Source organism: Ahaetulla prasina, chromosome 1 (genome assembly GCF_028640845.1).
Source record: "Ahaetulla prasina isolate Xishuangbanna chromosome 1, ASM2864084v1, whole genome shotgun sequence".
NCBI lineage: Eukaryota > Metazoa > Chordata > Lepidosauria > Squamata > Colubridae > Ahaetulla > Ahaetulla prasina.
In genome coordinates, this window is record NC_080539.1 from 357,892,576 (window position 1) to 357,910,700 (window position 18,125).

The 18,125-nt window shown below is 38.7% G+C and overlaps 2 protein-coding genes across 3 annotated transcripts in view; both read left to right on the forward strand.

The window, feature by feature from the left end:
- Positions 1–14,758, forward strand: CWF19L1 (CWF19 like cell cycle control factor 1). 2 transcript variants are annotated; one of them, XM_058163177.1, is made up of 14 exons: positions 1–96; positions 941–1,025; positions 1,598–1,676; positions 2,843–2,944; positions 4,538–4,752; positions 5,567–5,685; positions 6,627–6,711; positions 7,558–7,698; positions 8,286–8,397; positions 8,894–8,973; positions 9,517–9,726; positions 10,237–10,356; positions 10,848–10,945; positions 11,730–14,758. In XM_058163177.1, exons 1-14 carry the CDS (start codon positions 71–73, stop codon positions 11,872–11,874), a joined length of 1,617 nt encoding a protein of 538 aa, XP_058019160.1. In that variant the 5' UTR covers positions 1–70; the 3' UTR covers positions 11,875–14,758. The 2 variants fall into 2 exon arrangements, with proteins under 2 accessions (XP_058019160.1, XP_058019161.1); XM_058163178.1 differs by lacking the exon at positions 1–96 and having other exon boundaries at positions 961–1,025; positions 1,598–1,675; positions 2,841–2,944.
- Positions 13,296–18,125, forward strand: part of LOC131187985 (cytochrome P450 2C42-like) — a 15,583-nt gene continuing 10,753 nt past the window's right edge. Inside the window, exon 1 of the mRNA XM_058162880.1 lies at positions 13,296–13,383. Coding sequence (XP_058018863.1) covers positions 13,296–13,383 — 88 coding nt within the window. The remainder of the gene's footprint in view (positions 13,384–18,125) is intronic.

Consider the following 18,125-nt stretch of genomic DNA (forward strand, 5'->3'; position numbering starts at 1 on the left):
GGAGCACTTTGCCTGTTGCACGGCGCCGAGAAGGCGGGCGGAAGTGCCCGTGCGAGGCGCCGCGGTTGTGATGGCGCCGGAGAAGCCTTTGCGCCTGTGAGGAAAAGGGCGAGGGGAAGCGGGCTGGCCAAAGAAAGTCCCTTTTATTTTATTAAAATGGGGTTGCGGGGGATCTCGGCAGGGTAAAAACAAAACTCCTGGTCTTAATGGGAGTTTTAAAAAAGGCCGCAAAGGACTGAGCTTTACTTCCTTTCTCTAGAATCCACGGGTCGCTTGGACGGGGGGTAGTTAGTTTATTTATTTATTATTTATTTATTTGTCAAGCACATATAAGATAACAGATAGAAATATAGACATAATTATGAATACAAGATAAGATAAATGGGGACAGCAGGACAGGGACGATAGGCACATTGGTGCGCTTATGCACGCCCCTTAACAGGCCGCTTAGGAATGGGTTAAGGTTGACAGTACAGTCTAAAATAAAAGTTGTGGGGGTTTGGGGATGAAACCACAGACTCAGGTAGTGAGTTCCAAAATATATAGTATAAAAGCAGCGTTTCTGATCTGGGGATCGAAAGATCCCATGTTTGGTCTCCTTTTGGTGCTCGAAAACCGACTTTAAAATCTTGGCTGTTTCAAAAACCAGGCAAGCTAAGTGGGGAATGATTCTGGAGCATAATAGCCACCCCTACATATCTCTTCATTTGAAGTTATTAAAGGTGGAGGAGCCCATGCTTTTCTTGGGCTCTGGCTATCTGGGGAATGGAGATGTTTCCAGAGTTCTCTGGCTCACATCACTGCATTTCTTCAAAATAGTCACTTAAGAGCCCCTTTTGTCAGTAATGTTGTAGATTAGTTTATCCCCAGGGTGTCCTGCCATAGTTTGTTGAGTCAGGGGCTTTTTCGCTGCTTGAGACATGCTCGTTTCTTTCCTTAGGTTGGCCTGTGGAGATGTAGAAGGAAAATTTGGAGCTTTATATTCCAGAGTTCAAGCTGTTCAGAAGAAAAGTGGAGCATTTGATGTAAGATTCTCACCCAGGAAGAAGCTTCCTGGATGGGAAGCAAAAAAATTTCAAAAGAAAAAACAGAAAGTCCAGTTGTCTTGTGAAAAAGCATCTTTGGGAATATCCCTTGTTGAATTCATCACCTTTGGTTCTGCTTTGAAAAAATATTTCTTGTCACCTCAAGATTGTGTCTATTTTTATACTTTTTAATTATTTCATCCTAAAAATTTGTTGTCCATATAGATTTTTAAGACATTACCTTAGCAGAACTCTTAAGCTTAAAATTAGCTTATTGTGCCTCTTTAGCTGAAATTGCTAAGAAGTGAAATTTCTATATCTTTCCTAAAGGGAAAAATATTGAAATAAGTAGCTCTTTTATTTTTTAAAATTCAACTGCATAGTACTGATAAATAACTACTACATTTAAATGGCCTTGTTGAAATAGCTAGGGAGGCCATTGTGGTATCCCAGATTGAACAGGCAAATATATATCTCGGGGAGCATTTTAAAGATGAAGTATTTTCTTCTTGACGCATCTCCTTTGGTTATTCCAAACAGTGTTATAAAAATTGTATGAAATGTTCTTACAGTTCCTTGTGTGTGTGGGAAACTTCTTTGGCTCTGCTCAAGATTCAGAATGGAAAGATTATCAAACAGGAGCAAAAAAAGGTAAGGAAAGTGACTGTTTAGCAGGACCTGTTGGCCTTTGCAACTGATAGTTGTGTTGTAGAATCTTTTTCACAAATTTATCACTGCAGCTTGGACCTCATTTTTATTTACTATGTCTGGGCTGTGCCACTTGAGGAAATTGGCTTGCTGATTCTTCTATAACAAATAAAAAATTTTCCCATAGGAAGTTTGACAAGGAGAAATATTGATATTTGTATACATACCAAAGCCAGTTCAGATAAATTCTCTTAACATTTGTCCCCCCTTTTTGAACCAAAATATTTATCTTCTATTCCCTACTCCCACTGAAACTTTGATCACAAATTAAATGGGTATACTGCTGATTTCCATATCAAAATAAACATCTTATTACTCTAATGTAACATGTATTACATGAACCAAGGTGGTGCAGTGGTTAGAGTACAGTACTGCAGGCTACTTCAGCTGACTACTAGCTGCAGTTCAGCAGTTTGAGTCTCACAGGCTCAAGGTTGACTCAGCCTTCCATCCTTCCGAGGTGGGTAAAATGAGGACCCAGATTGTTGGGGGCAATAGGCTGACTCTGTAAACCGCTTAGAGAGGTCTGTAAAGCACTATGAAGCGGTATATAAGTCTAAGTGCTATTGCTATTGCTAACACATAACATTCTACATGTATAACTACAATTTTTGTTATTCTATTTATTCAGAAGCTCATAGAATATCTACAACCTCAAAAGTATAAATGTTTCAATTTAATTCAGGCAAAATTGTGACTCAGATACACAGAGAAATAGAACAGCAGATTGCTGCACCTGCTAGAAATGAAACATCGGTTAACTTCTGTGCTCCAGGAAAAATAGAGAAAACTCTTTAAATTAGAAGCCATATAAGTTTGTACTGAACAGAATTATACAGTAGTTATATATTTCTGTTGTGTTACTATTCAAAAATGCAGAGAGGATGCTTTTAAGAAGCAGGTAACGGAAAGTCCTCACTATCATTTGCATGAAGCATGAAGATTCTTCCTCAGAATATACTGGAATAGCAAGGAATTTCTTAAATTTAAAATAAATGTCATGTATAAAATAAAACTTTGACTTAAAACATTTTGCTCATACTAAATAGAATGCATTTCTGTTGTTGTTGTTTTCTTTAATTGTACTCTTGGGGAGGGGGGTTCTTTAGCTCCTATACAGACATATGTGTTGGGTGCCAATAATGATGAAACAGTGCGTTGTTTTCCTGATGTTAACGGATGTGAACTAACTGAGAACATCACTTATCTAGGTAACCTGGAAGTTTTATTTTTATGAGTTAATTTTGGGGGTATAAATAACTGAATTTGGAATTTCTGCCTTCTTCAAGATTCTCATATAAGCGTCTTGTGATGTGGTAGGCATTTGCTAGGCATAGCTGAGCACTGGCTCATATGATTCCCAAGATCAAAGGGCTTCTTAAGCCCCTAGGAGGCAAGAAAGCTGATTGCTGCTGGGATTCTGGCTATCTTTGACTAACTTCCTCTTTGTTTAAATATTGTCCTTTTTTAAACATTAGAATGTGAATTATGTGAGGTATCCACAATTGTTTCCCTATTCCCCCCAAACAGGGTTGATATATCTATTCATTGTAGTTCTGTCTAGCTTTTATTTGCAGTTTGGTAAACTGCTGGCATCTATCCATCGCTTGGAAACTGCAGGAAAGAAAAGTCGTTTTGTTTTGTTTTTTATTTATTCATTCATATTTTACACTGCCCAGGGAAAACCAAAATATACAAATTAATATTAATATTCTTAAAACTAAAAAAAGTTTAAAATTATAAAAGGGACAAATAGAATAAAAAGATTAGGCAAAGAGGAGCTGTTAATTACCTAGGATCCATCTCAATATTTGCCAGTCTGCCAGGGTCCCCAAGCCTGCTGACACAGCCAGGTCTGGAAGTACCTCCAGAAAGCTAAAAGGAATGAGGCCAACCTTACTTCAGGGGCAGAGACGTTCTATAAAGTGGGAGCCACAGCAAAAAAGGCCCACATGAATTGGGATCCACAACAGGCCCTCTCTGCTGGATCTGGTGGAACAGACAGATGTAATCGTGATAGCTCAGGCTGTAAGAAGCCTGTTATTAGAACACAGCAGCCTGCAATTACTGCAGGTTCAAGCCCGGCCCAAGGTTGACTCAGCCTTCCATCCTTTATAAGGTAGGTAAAATGAGGACCCAGATTGTTGGGGGGGGCAATAAGTTGACTTTGTAAATATACAAATAGAATGAGACTATTGCTTTATACACTGTAAGCCGCCCTGAGTCTTAGAAGAAGGGCGGGATATAAATGTAAATAAAAAAAAAAATCTGAGAGAGATCGTGCTTCAGCTGCTTCAGCTCCATGCCATGTAGAGCTTTAAAGGTCAAAAACAGTACCTTTAATTCAAAGTGGAAATGGATTGGTAACCAATGCAGCTCACAAAACAGAGATGTAACATTTGACTAGCTCCCCTTTTTTGAGTTCAGTATGGAGATGAAAGTAAGGCTTAGGTTCATCTAATCTTGCAACTCCAATTCATTCTTAAGAAGAAAAAATGTGATACTTCTTCAATGTTTTCTCTTTTTGACTTTTTATGTATGCCAGACCTTTACTGAATTTACATATTATGCTAAACCAGAGCATAAGAGAGTTGAAAATTGTGTGAATCCCTGACACATTCACATGTGTCTTCAAAGACTGGTCAAGGGGCAGTTCGTATCTTTCAGCACAAAACAGAGATACTACTTTATCAATTAAAATACATAGTTTGGGATTAGCTATTCCTTATATTTGAGTGTACAGTATGTTAAAGTGTATTTCCTACAAATTCTCTGGCCTGAATCATGTTTCATTATATGCATAGGACGCAAAGGTGTCTTCAGTGGAGCTTCAGGACTTCAGATTGCTTATCTCAGTGGAGTTGAATCGACAGGAGACCCAGTTCCTGCACATTGTTTTAGTCCTAAGGATGTGATTGATCTCAAGACTTCCTTGCAATCCACCTCAAAATTCAAAGGTGTGGACATCTTGCTCACCTCTTGTTGGCCCAAGGGGGTAGAGATCTTTGGCAACAGCCCAGTAAGTAATACATTGGAAATGAAAAGGAATTGTATGATAGGATTTATGTCTTCCACAAAGACTCATAGTCTGCAGGTGGAATGTACCAGATTGACAGTGAGTATAACTCAGATTTTTAACTTGAATCTAGTAGAAAAAGCTGACTGTAAAGAATGACACAATAAAATTTATTACTAATAATAATCTATGGTAAAATAAAAGAATGCTAAATATAAATTGGGCACAAGAATATAGGAAACCTATTACTATTCTCACAGGAATTTTTAAGAGAGGTTTTCCTTTTTGATAAGTCCAGTACCAGCTCTGATGTTGTTTAGAAGAACTGGGAAGACCTGGCTCTTCATCCAGGCTTTGACAAGGAAGAGTGAGATCCCTCGATACATCATGTTTGCATTTTTATTATTAGATTTTTATTCCATCTATTTCTTCCTCCTCCCCTTCCTTGAGTGGGTGGGTGTAAAAATAAAAAGGCAACCAGCATATGGAATTCTCTTGCCTCCTCTTTTCCTCACAACAACCCTGTGAACTAGGTTGGATTAAGTGAGAGTAACTGACCAAAAGTCATCCAATCGGCTTCCTTGCCTCCTGATTTCTAGGGTAGCATCTTAATCACTACATCGAACTGGCCTTATCTTTTAAGTATTATTGATCTGAATGTAAATTCTTTGATTGTTGTGAGCCACCCAGAGTCAGGCAGCAAACCAGTTTAATAAATAATTGTTATTTGATTTAGACTATTGTTGATATATTTTCTATATATAAATCCACGATAAATAAACATTAAATATTTGTGTGTGTGATGTTGTTTTTACAGGGAGATGTGAACTCTTTGAAATGTGGTTCAGGGTTAGTATCTTTACTGGCTGCAAGTTTGAAGCCCAGATACCATTTTGCTGGTCTTCAGAAAATCAATTATGAAAGGCTTCCTTATAGGTATGTGAATCATCAACTAATAACTACTATACACTGTAAACGCATTTCTAAAACTGCAGCAAAGTTGTCTCAGTACTTAATGAAGTAATTTGCATAAATATGAGGCCACAAAAAGAGATAAACTAGATCAAAACAAAGCCCACCATATATTCTGTTCCCACAGTGACTACAAGTAGTCCTTGACTTACAATCGCAATTGGGACCAGAATTTCCCTTGCTAAAGCAAGGTTGTTGTTAAGTGATTTTATGACAATTTTTAAGCAAATTACTGCAAATTGTTAATTGAATTTTGCAGTCAATAATCTGGCTTCCCCCATTGGCTTTGCTTGTCGGAATCCAGCTAGCAAGTTCGCAAATGGCAATCATATGACCCCAAGTTGCTACAACTTTCATAAATGCATGCCATTTACCAAGTGGCTGAATGTTGATCACATGACTGGGAATGCTGAGACTGCTGTAAGTGCAAGGACCTGTCATATGTCGCTTTTTCAATGCCATTGTTGCTTCACATGGTCACTAAATGAATGGTTGTAAGTTGAAGAGTACCTGTAATTACTTACAGAAAAGTACACAAGCAAGATCAGGATGACAACACCTTCCAATCATAACCCAAGAATTTGCCACGTGAAAGCATGCTGCCTCTGATATTGGAGATAATACACGGTCATTAAATAATAACTTTTTATAGTCCTGCCCTCCATTCTTAAGAGAGAAGTAATTTCATAAACAACTTTTTATGGAATTAATTAAACTACATGGACAATTTTTTGTGGAATTCATGTTGCATATAAATATGTTTTACAGACTGAAGTTCCCAAAAGCAAACGGTTTTGGGTTTTGTTTTGTTTTTGAGTTATTGCATCTTTTTTCTTCAAGGCAATTGACTATCTTCCAGATCAGGGGATTCTTTCTTAAAATCTGTGCAAAATTCTTTCTTATAGAAACCATGCTGTTCTTCAAGAAACTGCACAACATGTCAGCAGATTCATCGCCCTGGCCGATGTTGGCAACACTGATAAAAGAAAGGTGAATAGAGACTTTTTTGCCTTTTCATACCTGAACTGAACAGAGAAATAACCAGGTTGAATCCAAGCTGATTATATTTCTTGTCCTAAGCAGCACAGTTCAATTTTGGTCAAGAAATTTGACTACAATAATGCTTCCATTAAAGGAAGCCCAAATGTTGCTTTCCATTTGGTGTTTTGCATTGAAGGATGAGATCCCTCTTTAATTGTTAATTTCCTTTTTTAAACTACTTTATTGGTCTTCATGTATTTTGTCTCACAAATCACAAAGCCCACCAGTTTATGCAGGAGTACCCAATACACTAGTGCTTCTGAGCATATTGGGATTATAGCCAGTCTCACAAAAAGTTGTATGCTTGGCATGGCCAGTAGGCACATTCCCTACCAATCCCTCCCTTGGCATAGGCAGCCTCCCTTTAGGGCTCTTGCAGGTCCCCTACAGTCTTTCAGAGTTTCCCTTTGATCTATCAATTGCCTCTGCTACTTTGCTACTTCTCTCCTTTTGCTGTGATGTGGCTTGCCAATTGCAGTGCCTTGATTCATCACACCTGCTAAGCCAAAACCAAATAGACCATATATGCCTTACAGCAGTGTGCACATAAGTGCTGCTATTTAAGTTGGTACAATCTGGGGTGTCACTTCCCTTTTGACATCCATGTATGCGTGTCTACATCTCTTGTAACTTTGTTATAACATACAATTTTCATTGTTTGTGTGAGAAAATGCATACTTCGCTCCTCTATTCTTAGAAAATGCTTAAACATTAAACAGTACCTTGCAGGTTTTCTGCTGTGGCTCTATTCCTTTTTTTTTTTTTTTTTTGCTTGATGATTTATTTATTTCTCAGTATCTCTATGCATTCAGCATTCTTCCAATGAATTCAATGGATCCTGCAGAACTCATCAAGCAGCCCGAAGATACCACCGAGAACCCATACCGAAAGCCTGGGGATGGAGAAGGTTTTGCATATCAGTTACCAGATGCAAAGGTAGAAGGGATTCAGCATTCCTATTTTCCAATCTCTTAGACTTGCTGAACTTGTAACATAGTTTTGGATGGTCTGGGATAGCTACACACTGCCACTGCCTCTGATGAATGGGTTCCCGTTCTGGTATCCTCTTAGAAGTGTACAACGTTTTTTTAATGAGTCAGGCCTCTTCTGCTAGACATTTTTGGGACTATGTAACATTTGGAGTAGATCTATGGCTATAGATCTATCAGCACAACCCAGACAGACTTCCCCATTTCTTCTACATAGCACTGATTTTGCTTCCTTTTTTGATTAATTAGTTGATCCTAGGCAATTTTCCAAATTTCCTTAAAAATTCTGGGTTTATAACATTCCTTAGAAATAAAAAAGCTATGCACGTTCGTTCTTTTATTTCACACTCATACATGTATGTGTATGCGAGTGCGCACAGACATAGATAAGTTTATTTTGTATTAGGAACTCCTCATGTTCCAGCTGCTTTTCAAAAAGAGCTTTAATCCAGATGTGTAACATGTCAACATGAAAACAAATCTTTTCGAGATTTGCCCTCTGCCCTAACAGATAATTTTCCCTTGCTTCCAAAGGAGGCGCCTGCTAGCCAATTTTTTTTCGATTTAAGCAACAAGCCTAAAGGAAAGAAACGATCTATGAAAGGAGAAGAGAGACGTCCACCTAAGCGGTCACCTTTCAAGTCCCGTGAGTACCAGACTCATTTATTTTTAAAATATTGAGCAAGAAAAAGCACAGGGCTACAAATTGACCTAAACTAAGGTTGGCTACCTAGCTTTCATTTTTATAAATTAGTGGCAGGATCATGTATTTGTTTTGAAACTGTTCAGGGGGATCAGCAGATTTAATGCATTCGCACAACTAAGGTGCTTGGGAAAGTCCAAGAGGACTCATCTCATTGTATTGATAAAAGACTTTGATTTTATTGTTCTTATCATTGAGCTGAACAATTTAAGACAAACTCTTGGCTGTATGTTGAGAGATATTATCTAGCACAACATGCATTAAAGCATTTTCCTTAATGGTGACAGACTAGAGAAAGGAGGGAAAGAGACCCGTTTGACCCATTTTAGCCTTGAAGGACCTCTAAAGATCTGTTAAAGATTTAGCAGAGGTCATTGGTGATGTCCTGTTTTAAGTCACTGCTGAATTTCTGATACCTATTTCCTCTCTGATTTCAAAGCATTGCCGACAGCTGCCTGCTGGTTTTGCCTTGCCAGCCCAGAGGTTGAGAAGCATTTAGTGGTGACCATTGGCACTCATGTAAGTATCTATTTTCCAGTGTCTACGCTTGAAAGATGAGAGGGTTGAATTATATATAATACAAGATACTCAAAATACACTGTAGATTTGGACTTTGTTGGTGATGTAAATAGAAGATCAGTGGCAGCTCTTTCAAATATTGTTCATTCATCAGACCGATGTGCAGCAGAGTATTAGTTTTTCAGTCCTAAAAGTTATTCATAATACATGTTTATGTCACTGTTAAACAGATGTTGACAATCTCTCTTCTTCCACAATTCTTTGGTTATCGTTTGGCAGAATCCTGCCCAATCTTCATTGCATTTATTGATAATCTATTTTCTCTCTGGTTCCTTTGTCAATAAAGTGGCATAAAAGCTTCTAATAATGACTTTTTAATAGTTTTCTCTGACTGTAACTTTTGTCTCTTTGTCTGAAAGAGTCAGACAATATAACATTTCAGAATGTCAATACTGTTCCTATTGGTTTAACATTAATAGCATGAAGAGAATGACTATGGAGTGCTAATTATTCTCACCACTGTTTCTTGGGTTCTTTTTCTAGTGCTACCTTGCTCTTGCCAAAGGGGGCTTGTCACCTGATCATGTCCTTATTTTGCCCATTGGACACTATCAGTCAATGGTCGAGCTTGCTTCAGAAGCAGTGGAAGAATTTGAACAGTACAAGTCTGTGCTGAAAAAATTTTTCAAAGCCAAAGGGAAAAGGTGTGTGATTTATGAAAGAAATTATAAGAGTCAACACCTTCAGCTTCAGGTGAGGCACTTCTGTCTTTGCAGGATGTTTTATATTTAATTTTAGTGAACATTTCTGAATATTTGGGGTATGATTTGATGGTTTTAACAGCACTAAGAATCATGGAATATTCTTTCTTTAGTATAAACCTTAAGTGTACATTCTCTTCATAGATAGTGTTCTGCTATGCCACCATGTTTCTGTAGTGATATATTGTGGTAGTTTCTATTTGGCTGACCAGAAACAGTATCTGAACAGCATATGGCTACCACAGAGAGTATAAGTGAGGCAAGAAAACTGAGGATTCCAGAAGAAAAACACGTCCTCGGTACTTCATCTCCCACAGCCAATTTTCTCTTTCATGTTCATAAGTTTAAGACTGCAAGAGAGGCATTTGCCTTTCCTCATGATGATAACCTTTGCTGAGGGCCCTCTTTGGTCCCGATGATGGAGCTCTTAAATTGCCTTGAATATTGCTTTTTTAACTTCCTTTTTTCATTCCTAAAGGTTGTGAAAATATTCTTCTTCTAGGTTATTCCTGTACCCCAGACCTGTTGTGTTACTGAAGACATTAAGGAAGCCTTCATAAGTCAAGCAGAAGAACGTCACATTGAGTTGTTAGAGATACCAGAACATTCAGCTCTCAAACAAGTAAGAGTCAAGTCATTGCTTCCTTTGTTTATATCAGAGGATTGTTGCAAGGAACTGTGGGAAACAAATTTAGCAAACCTTCTGCTCTCAGAAAGAGCATCTCTGCCAGTATATTACATCAAAATGTATCCAGAATAACAAATAAAAAATTACCAGCATCACTTTAGTCCCTAAATACGTTAACACATATTCGTTGTAACTTGTCAAAAGTTGCCTGCTTAAAAAGACCAATGAGTTCACAAAAAGGATTACAGCCTTAATCCAATTTTGTCACATCCTGAATGATGTGAATGAAAAATTGCTTACTGAGTAAAAATGCAGCTGCACCGCAACTTTGGCACTCACTTTCATTTTCCTAGCAGCCTGGTAAACATGTTTCAGAGATCATGTGGGCCCATTTGTGGTTTTTGTTTTTTTTTAATCCAAACAGACTTCTCTTTGGAAAGGAATGGACAAAATATTTCTACATGGAAATCCTTCTTGTCTTTCAGATAATTCAGCCAGGGATACCTTATTTTTATGTTGAGCTTGATAATGGAGAGAAACTCTTCCATCGAATTAGCAAAAACTTTCCCTTGCAGTTTGGAAGGTTAGTTTATTCTACTTACTTAATCTCCTTTTTTTAAGTGTGATTTAAGTGGCTACCCAAGTCACCGATTGATTTTGGGCAGCTTACATTTGGATAGAAACATAAAGAACATAGGAAAGAAAAGAAAAGCACAATAAACATCCAGAAACAGAAAAAAGAATTTTAAAAAAAGATTACAGAATAACCAAGACCAACTATTACATAGACCAGTGATGGAGAACATTTTCAGCACCGAGTACCCAAACCGGAATGTGTGTGCGCCAGACCACTGAAAACCTGAAGACTGGCTGGCCAGCGTGTGCATGCCTGTTTTTTGGCTGTTTTTCAGGCCATATTCATGGCCCGAAAAATGACCCCAAAACGGCTTGAAAACAGAGCGCTAGGAACCAGAAGAGCAGCTGGCAACGGCACATGTGCCCACAGAGAGGGCTGTGCATGCCACCTCTGGCACATGTGCCATAGGTTCACCATCATGTATATAGACCATTCAGAAGCCTTTTGTTCTGGACTTCGCCCATCAAATGGAATGAAAGAGTATTGTAAAGACAAGCTGTAGCTTCATAGTTACTAACCCCTGTCTTTGTTCTCAGTTGGGATTGTGTCGCCATTTTTTTCCCTTTGGCATCTGTTCCTCCTTGCTAGGTTTTATTTATCCCTCTGCATGATCCTCCAGTGGAGATCCATCAAGTGGCCTTTGGAATATATGGCTAAGCAGTCTTCAGTATTGGGAACTTGGAGCACAATGGTGGAGTAACACTAATTTGCATTCTGCTGTTTTCCACAGGGAGGTGCTGGCCAGTGAGGCCATCCTTGGCATGCCTGAGCGGGCAGACTGGAGAAGCTGCCAGACAGGACGGGATGAAGAAATTGCTGCAGTCCAAAACTTCCGTCAAGCCTTTGAGCCCTTTGATTTTGCCCAGTCGGATTGAGTATCTGAATGGAAGTGGGAAAGCTCTCTTGAAGAACAGCTTTCCTTTCAAGCTTCCTGTCAAGCCACAGAAATTTTGCAGGGGTTGGAGTTCACTTTTCCTGCTGTCTAGGTCATGAAGGAATGCCTTTAATTTGACCGGAACCAGTGCTTGCACTAAAGATTATTTATTTATGAAATCTTGCTGCTCTACAGTTTGGGCCTCGTTTTGTCTGCATTTATTGGCCTGTGGCTTCCAGAAGGCCTTCAGAAGAGGTGCTCGCAAAAGATTTTCTTTTGCAGCTGACCCCTCTGTTCCAGCCAGTGAGTTTAAGAGCTACGAATCCTCCTAGATTGGGGAAGTAGTTTAAATCCTCTGATATTGGAGGTAGATTTGAAGTGTGCATCACACAGTACCCCAATTTCTTGTGCTCTGGCAGTAAATAACTGCTATCCAGGTCATGCACTAAAAGAGAAGAATGCAATCTTTGAAAGCATTGGAAGCCTCAACCCCCTGCTATATAAATAGAGGAGGTGGTGAGAAGCTAGTGCTGGTTGCAAGATGATTGTGCAAAGGGAAAAACATGCACAGGCAAAGTGTGTTTTAGGAAAATGAAATCAGATGTGCAGTGCAGATAAGCAATCACTGCTGACTCAAGCTTTCTGTTTAGCCTAAGTTTAGATGTAAGGTGATTGGGTTCTTAAATACTATATATATTGAGAGAGAGAGAGAGAGACATAATGAATCCTAATGTCAAGCAAAATACTGGCTTCTCTTTGAAGAATGGTTAAAATATTTTAATGGTTTGGTCAAATGAATATTTTTAATGAGAACGTTTCTTTTTAATTAATTGGTTTCACTGTTGGACTGTTCCTAACCTTCAGGCAAAAAGGGCCTATAGGCAATATGGTCACATTTCAATTAAGATAGAGGTTAAAATGGTCTACTCACTGGTCTTCTCTGTTATAATATATGGCTACAAGACGTGGACTGTAGTGCTGAAAGAAACATACAGGTAGTCCTCGATTTGTAGCAGTTCATTTAGTGACCGTTCCAAGTTACAACAGCATTGAAAAATGTGGCACATGACCATTTTTTACACTTATGACCATTGCAGCATTCCCATGGCCACGTGATCCAAATTTAGACACTTGGCAACTGACATATTTTTGACCGTTGCATGTCATAAATGTGACCACTTGACGAGCAAAATCAGTTGGGAAGCCAGATTCATGTTACTAACTTAGCACAACTGCAATGATCCACTCAACAGCCGTAACAAGAAAGGTTGTAAAATGGGACAAAATTCACCTCACAACTGTCTCACTTAGCAACAGTAATTTTGGATTTAGTTGTGGTCATAAGTCGAGGCCTACCTATATTCATATTCCTTAGGCAGCCAAGGGGCCCAGCCATTCACGACTGTAGAAAATGAAGCTTGAATGTCCATTGGAAACAAGGAGGCTGAAACAAAACCCTTTGCACTCTGGGCACATCCATACCGATGCCTTTGTGGAAAAGATAATACAGGTAGTCCTCGATTTATGACCACAATTGAGCCCAAAATTTCAGCTGTTAAGTGAGACATTTATTGAGTTTTGCCTCATTTTATGATCATTCTTGCCACAGTTTTAAGCGAATCATTGCAGTTGTTAAGTTAGTAACCCCAGTGTTAAGTGTATCTGGCTTCCCCGTTGACTTTGCTTGTTAGAAGGTTGTAAAAAGTGATCTCGCAGGACCTTGAGATATAGTAATGGTCATAAATATGAACCAGTTGCCAAGCATCTGGATTTATGAGCCAGATATAAGCAAGGAGATGCTACAGAGGTGGTAACTGAAAAAACTTTTTCAGTGCCATTGTAACTTTGAACTCTTGAAAGTTGAGGATAACCTGTATTGGGCAAGGTGGACTTAAGAAAACCAAGGTCAGAGCATTAGGTGACCAGATGGAGTACAGAACAGGAAGTTACAGGGTTGTACCTCTAATAATTGTATAATGCAACAAAAAGCAGGACAGTTTGGAAAACATCTATCCATAGAGTCACCAAAGGTCAGCTACAACTCACTGGGATATAATATATAACATCCTTCCAGGAACTTGAAGAATGTTACCATATTTCTCCTTTCCTTGCCTTTTCCCAGGATTATTTAATTCCATCAATCTTTCCTCATAGTTTTGGGTCCCCAGTCATTCTTGTTGCCCTTTGTATTTTTTCCAGTTTATTTGAATTGTTACAGTGTGGTGCCTAAACCTGGACACATTATTCAAGATGGGGTTCAATAAGTGTAGAATAAAATTACTTTCTGTTCTTCATTTGCAGAGGGGGGAAAAAACGGTGTATGGTTTGTTGTAATAATAGTCTAATAATGTGGCATTGTTATAAAACCCTCATATCAAACCTCATGTATATACCTGCAGCACACAGGGTGTGATACAAGGGGGTAGACAGATCCCACAAATCAGGAAATTGTCTGTTCATGTTGATGTTGTCATACCAAAGGAGTAAATTCTGTACATGTTACATCTTTTCAGTATTCAAATTAATTATTATGTTCCACTTAATCCCTCCTGGGTTAGTTTTGTGGACAAATGTTTATCCTTGGCAATTTTCTGTCAGGATAGTATAAAGGTCTGACAGTAGCAGTTGGTTTAGCAGTAACTCAGTGTTTGCAGTGGATTTATACATCACCCAAAAAATATTATGCAGTATTTTGCATAGAAATACTTCTATGTGGATGCAAGGGGAAACGTTCAGTTCTTTGCAACATTTGCCACTGGAATCATAGCAATACACACCCGCTTGATGTTGGTGCACAAAAATCTTACAAGGTGAAAAGGACAAGCAGTCACATACACTATTCTGAATCCCATTCTAATCAAACCATTATGTGACAGGTTTTTTTTTTTAAATTGAGTAATATTTCCCATCCCCATCCTGCTTTGAAGCCAAGATGTGGCAACCCACCACCATTTCACCATATATTGTAAATTGAGTAATGGGTATTTTTCCTCTTCCCTGTAAAAAAATGTAGAGAGAGGAAGTGATGGCTAGCTGCTAATTGGGGTTGGTTTTCTCCTCAACTATCTTGATCAGCCAGAGGGAGCACTGCACAGTCCAGACCATTGTGCAGCAGGATGAAAATATTTCTGATAGTTTGGGGATGAATCTGGCAGCCTAAGGTTAGTTGTAAAACCTAGGAATCCTGTAAGAATATCATGCTCTTGTTTTCTGTTATGAAGGTCTTGAAGCTAGTACTCAACATGCCTATTAAACTAATCTGAGTTGTCGTAACTTGCAAATGAAAAACTGGTTTTTCAGAGTGAGCTACATTTTTGCAGGAAAATAGTTCATGCTGCCTGAGGCTTAAAGCTCAAATCACAGGAGTCTGAGGCAGAGTAATTTCCAGAGCAACTGTGAAGGAAAGGGGAAATTCTTTTCCAGAAAAAAAGTATGTCCCAGCGGACTTGAACAAACCAGAATATTTTTTGTTTCTATCTGTTTTTCTTTTCCATTGGTATACCAACTTTACAGTTGATGCATGTTTCTAAGAAGTGGGATAGATGTAGTCTTTTTAGTGGCTGTCTCGTTTAGCAACCATTGCAATTACGACAGTGGTAAAAATTAACTTTGTGACTAACTCTTGCATTTACAACCTTGGCAGGTTTGTAAAGCAAAGGAAAGCTGAAATAAGATCATAAGCAATAGTTCCTGACTGACAGCCACTCGTTTGGTAACCATTCACAGTCAAGATAGCCACAGAACAGTTGCTTTGCAGCTTGTAAAATACTTACAGTATAAAGCAACCGTGGATCTCCTTCCAGACATAGGACTGCATTTTGGGCGCTTGGAAACCTGTTCCTATTTAACAATGGATCGGCAAGGGCTCTCCAATCATATGATCATCATTTGCAAACTTTCTCTGCCAACTTCAGGAGAAGCTGACAGGAAATGTTGAAAACTGTCCCAAAAGATTTGAGGTTTGTTCTCCTGATATGCTGAAAGATTTTCCCCTCTGTTCTGTGTAGGGTGGGGAAATCCTGCTCACTGGACGAACAGACCTCATATCTGGCAAAAATGTTGGCAAAGCCTAAGAGGAGGAGGACACTAGGAGGTGGGTTCTAGAGGAGAAGATGCTAAGGGGTCTAAACCCTTGCCTTCTGAAACACAGAAGCTCACAGCCTTTCTCCTTCTAGAGGAGAAAATGTTAGCAAGTACCACTGTTACCATGTAATTTGGAAAAAAAGCCTTCCAAGCCATTACGAGAATGGAACCAGCATATAGGATGGAGCAAGATGATGGAAAGGTAAATGAACTTAGGCATGGTGGGGCAGGGGGAGCATCAGTGGCCCTGGCCACCCACTGCCTCCCAAAAGGACAGCAGGTTTTGGTATGCAAGTGGGCACCAGGCTTCTTACAGTCTCCCCCATTCCCTGAGACATCCCTGCACCGCACTTAACTGCAACAGAGCAAGCTCAGATTGTGATCGTTAAATAAGGCTGTCATGTGGGTGTCTCGCTTAACAACCACGATAGCCAAAATTCCAAACTCGATTGTGGTCATAAGTCAAGGACTACCTCTAGTCATACTTTCACTGCTGGAGTTTGCTTCAGTGAACAACTGAGTTCACTGTCCAGTCTCTACTTGAAAGCCTCCAGTGATGAAGCTCCCACAACTTCCAAAGGCAAGCTCCAAAGTCAGACTATTGCCCAGTTTCCTTTGCTTCGCCTCTTTCCAACTGCATGTGCTCAATGACTGAACAGTGAAGACTGCCTCTGTCAGAACGATATCTGGGAATTTCCTTCATCATTATTATATCTTGTCCTAATATTTGAAATTTATTTTTATAAAATGCTTGCAAAATTCCATACCTAATCTTCTTATTTGTAAAATAAATAACCACATCTCTCGGTAAACACTTCTGCCTTGCCAACCAAGAATTAACACGATAAATTTTTTCAATATTAACTTCAAAATCTTCTGGTTCCACTCCCTCTATCTGAGCAAAGGCCTGAATAAAAATCTCTTTCAAATTTTCCTCTTTAGATTCTCTTAAGGCCCTTACCCTTATAGCATATTCCATTAATTTATATTGTAATATAACCCTTTCTTCATCTGCCTTATCTACCTTAACCTGAATATCATCTATTTTATTTTCTAAATTCAAATTAATTTGAACTTCATCTATTTTCCTTTGCAAATCTAAATTAATTTGGTTAAGTTCATCCAGTCTTTCTTCTGTCTGAATACTAGATAACAATAATGGGGTAATTGATTCCTTTAATTTTTTCATCTCCCTCCTCTGCTCTTCCACCATATCTTTAAAATCCAGTATTTCTTTCTCCATTTCATTAAATTTTTGATCTATTTCTGAAAGATGAGCCTCCATAAGCTCCTGTAAAAAATTCCTTAGACTGTCTTTAATATCTTCTTTCAATTTCCGTATCTGAAGTGAGGAAATTTCCAATATTTTAGAAGTGGTTAAATCTCTTTGCTTGAAGGCCATTTTAAAACTAAGTAATACCAAGAAGAAGAAAAGGAGAGAGAAAAAAGAAAAGAAAAGAAAAAAAATTTCAATAAGCTTTTTTTCTTAAACACTAAGAAAAAGATAATAAAAAAAGAGATTTTAAAAAAATTCCATTTTTTTTAAAAAAAATATCTTGTTATATTCTTCTTAAAGGTTCCACGCCAGCAATTGTAATAAGCATTTCCTTAGCTTTCGCTTAGCTTAGCTTTCACTTTCAATACACAAAACGCCATCTTTCATCATCTCCACTCTTGAATACGAATACCTTCTCTGTCAGGGAGTTAAAATCATCTTACAATCAAATGCCAGCACTCCTGTTTTCAGCTCTGTCCGTGTTAGCAATCCTTCAGTAATCCATCAGTCACGGAGATGGACGCTGCGTTTTGTTCTGCCATTTGCAGAAGCGTTCTGGATTCTGGAGCTTTTTTCGAGCTATAGAAGGAGCGTTCCCAACAAACCACCAGAAATCTTCCTGGGGCTTTCCTTGGGGGCTCTACTTCAGCCCGAATGCTCACCTCCCCCTCTTTGCCCGAGGTTAGAGATTTACAAGCTGCTGACAGCAGATTAACGCTGTCTAAACAGCTCTACAGAATCACACAGAACTGGCGGACTAAAATAGCCCACCATTAGTGAAGCGGAGCCACCGGAAGCCCCCTCTTCATTTCTGTTTCTTGAAGAAAGTGTTGCTCATTTTGTAGCACTTGGACTCTAGAATATGAAATTACATTATAACCATTAGGTCATAT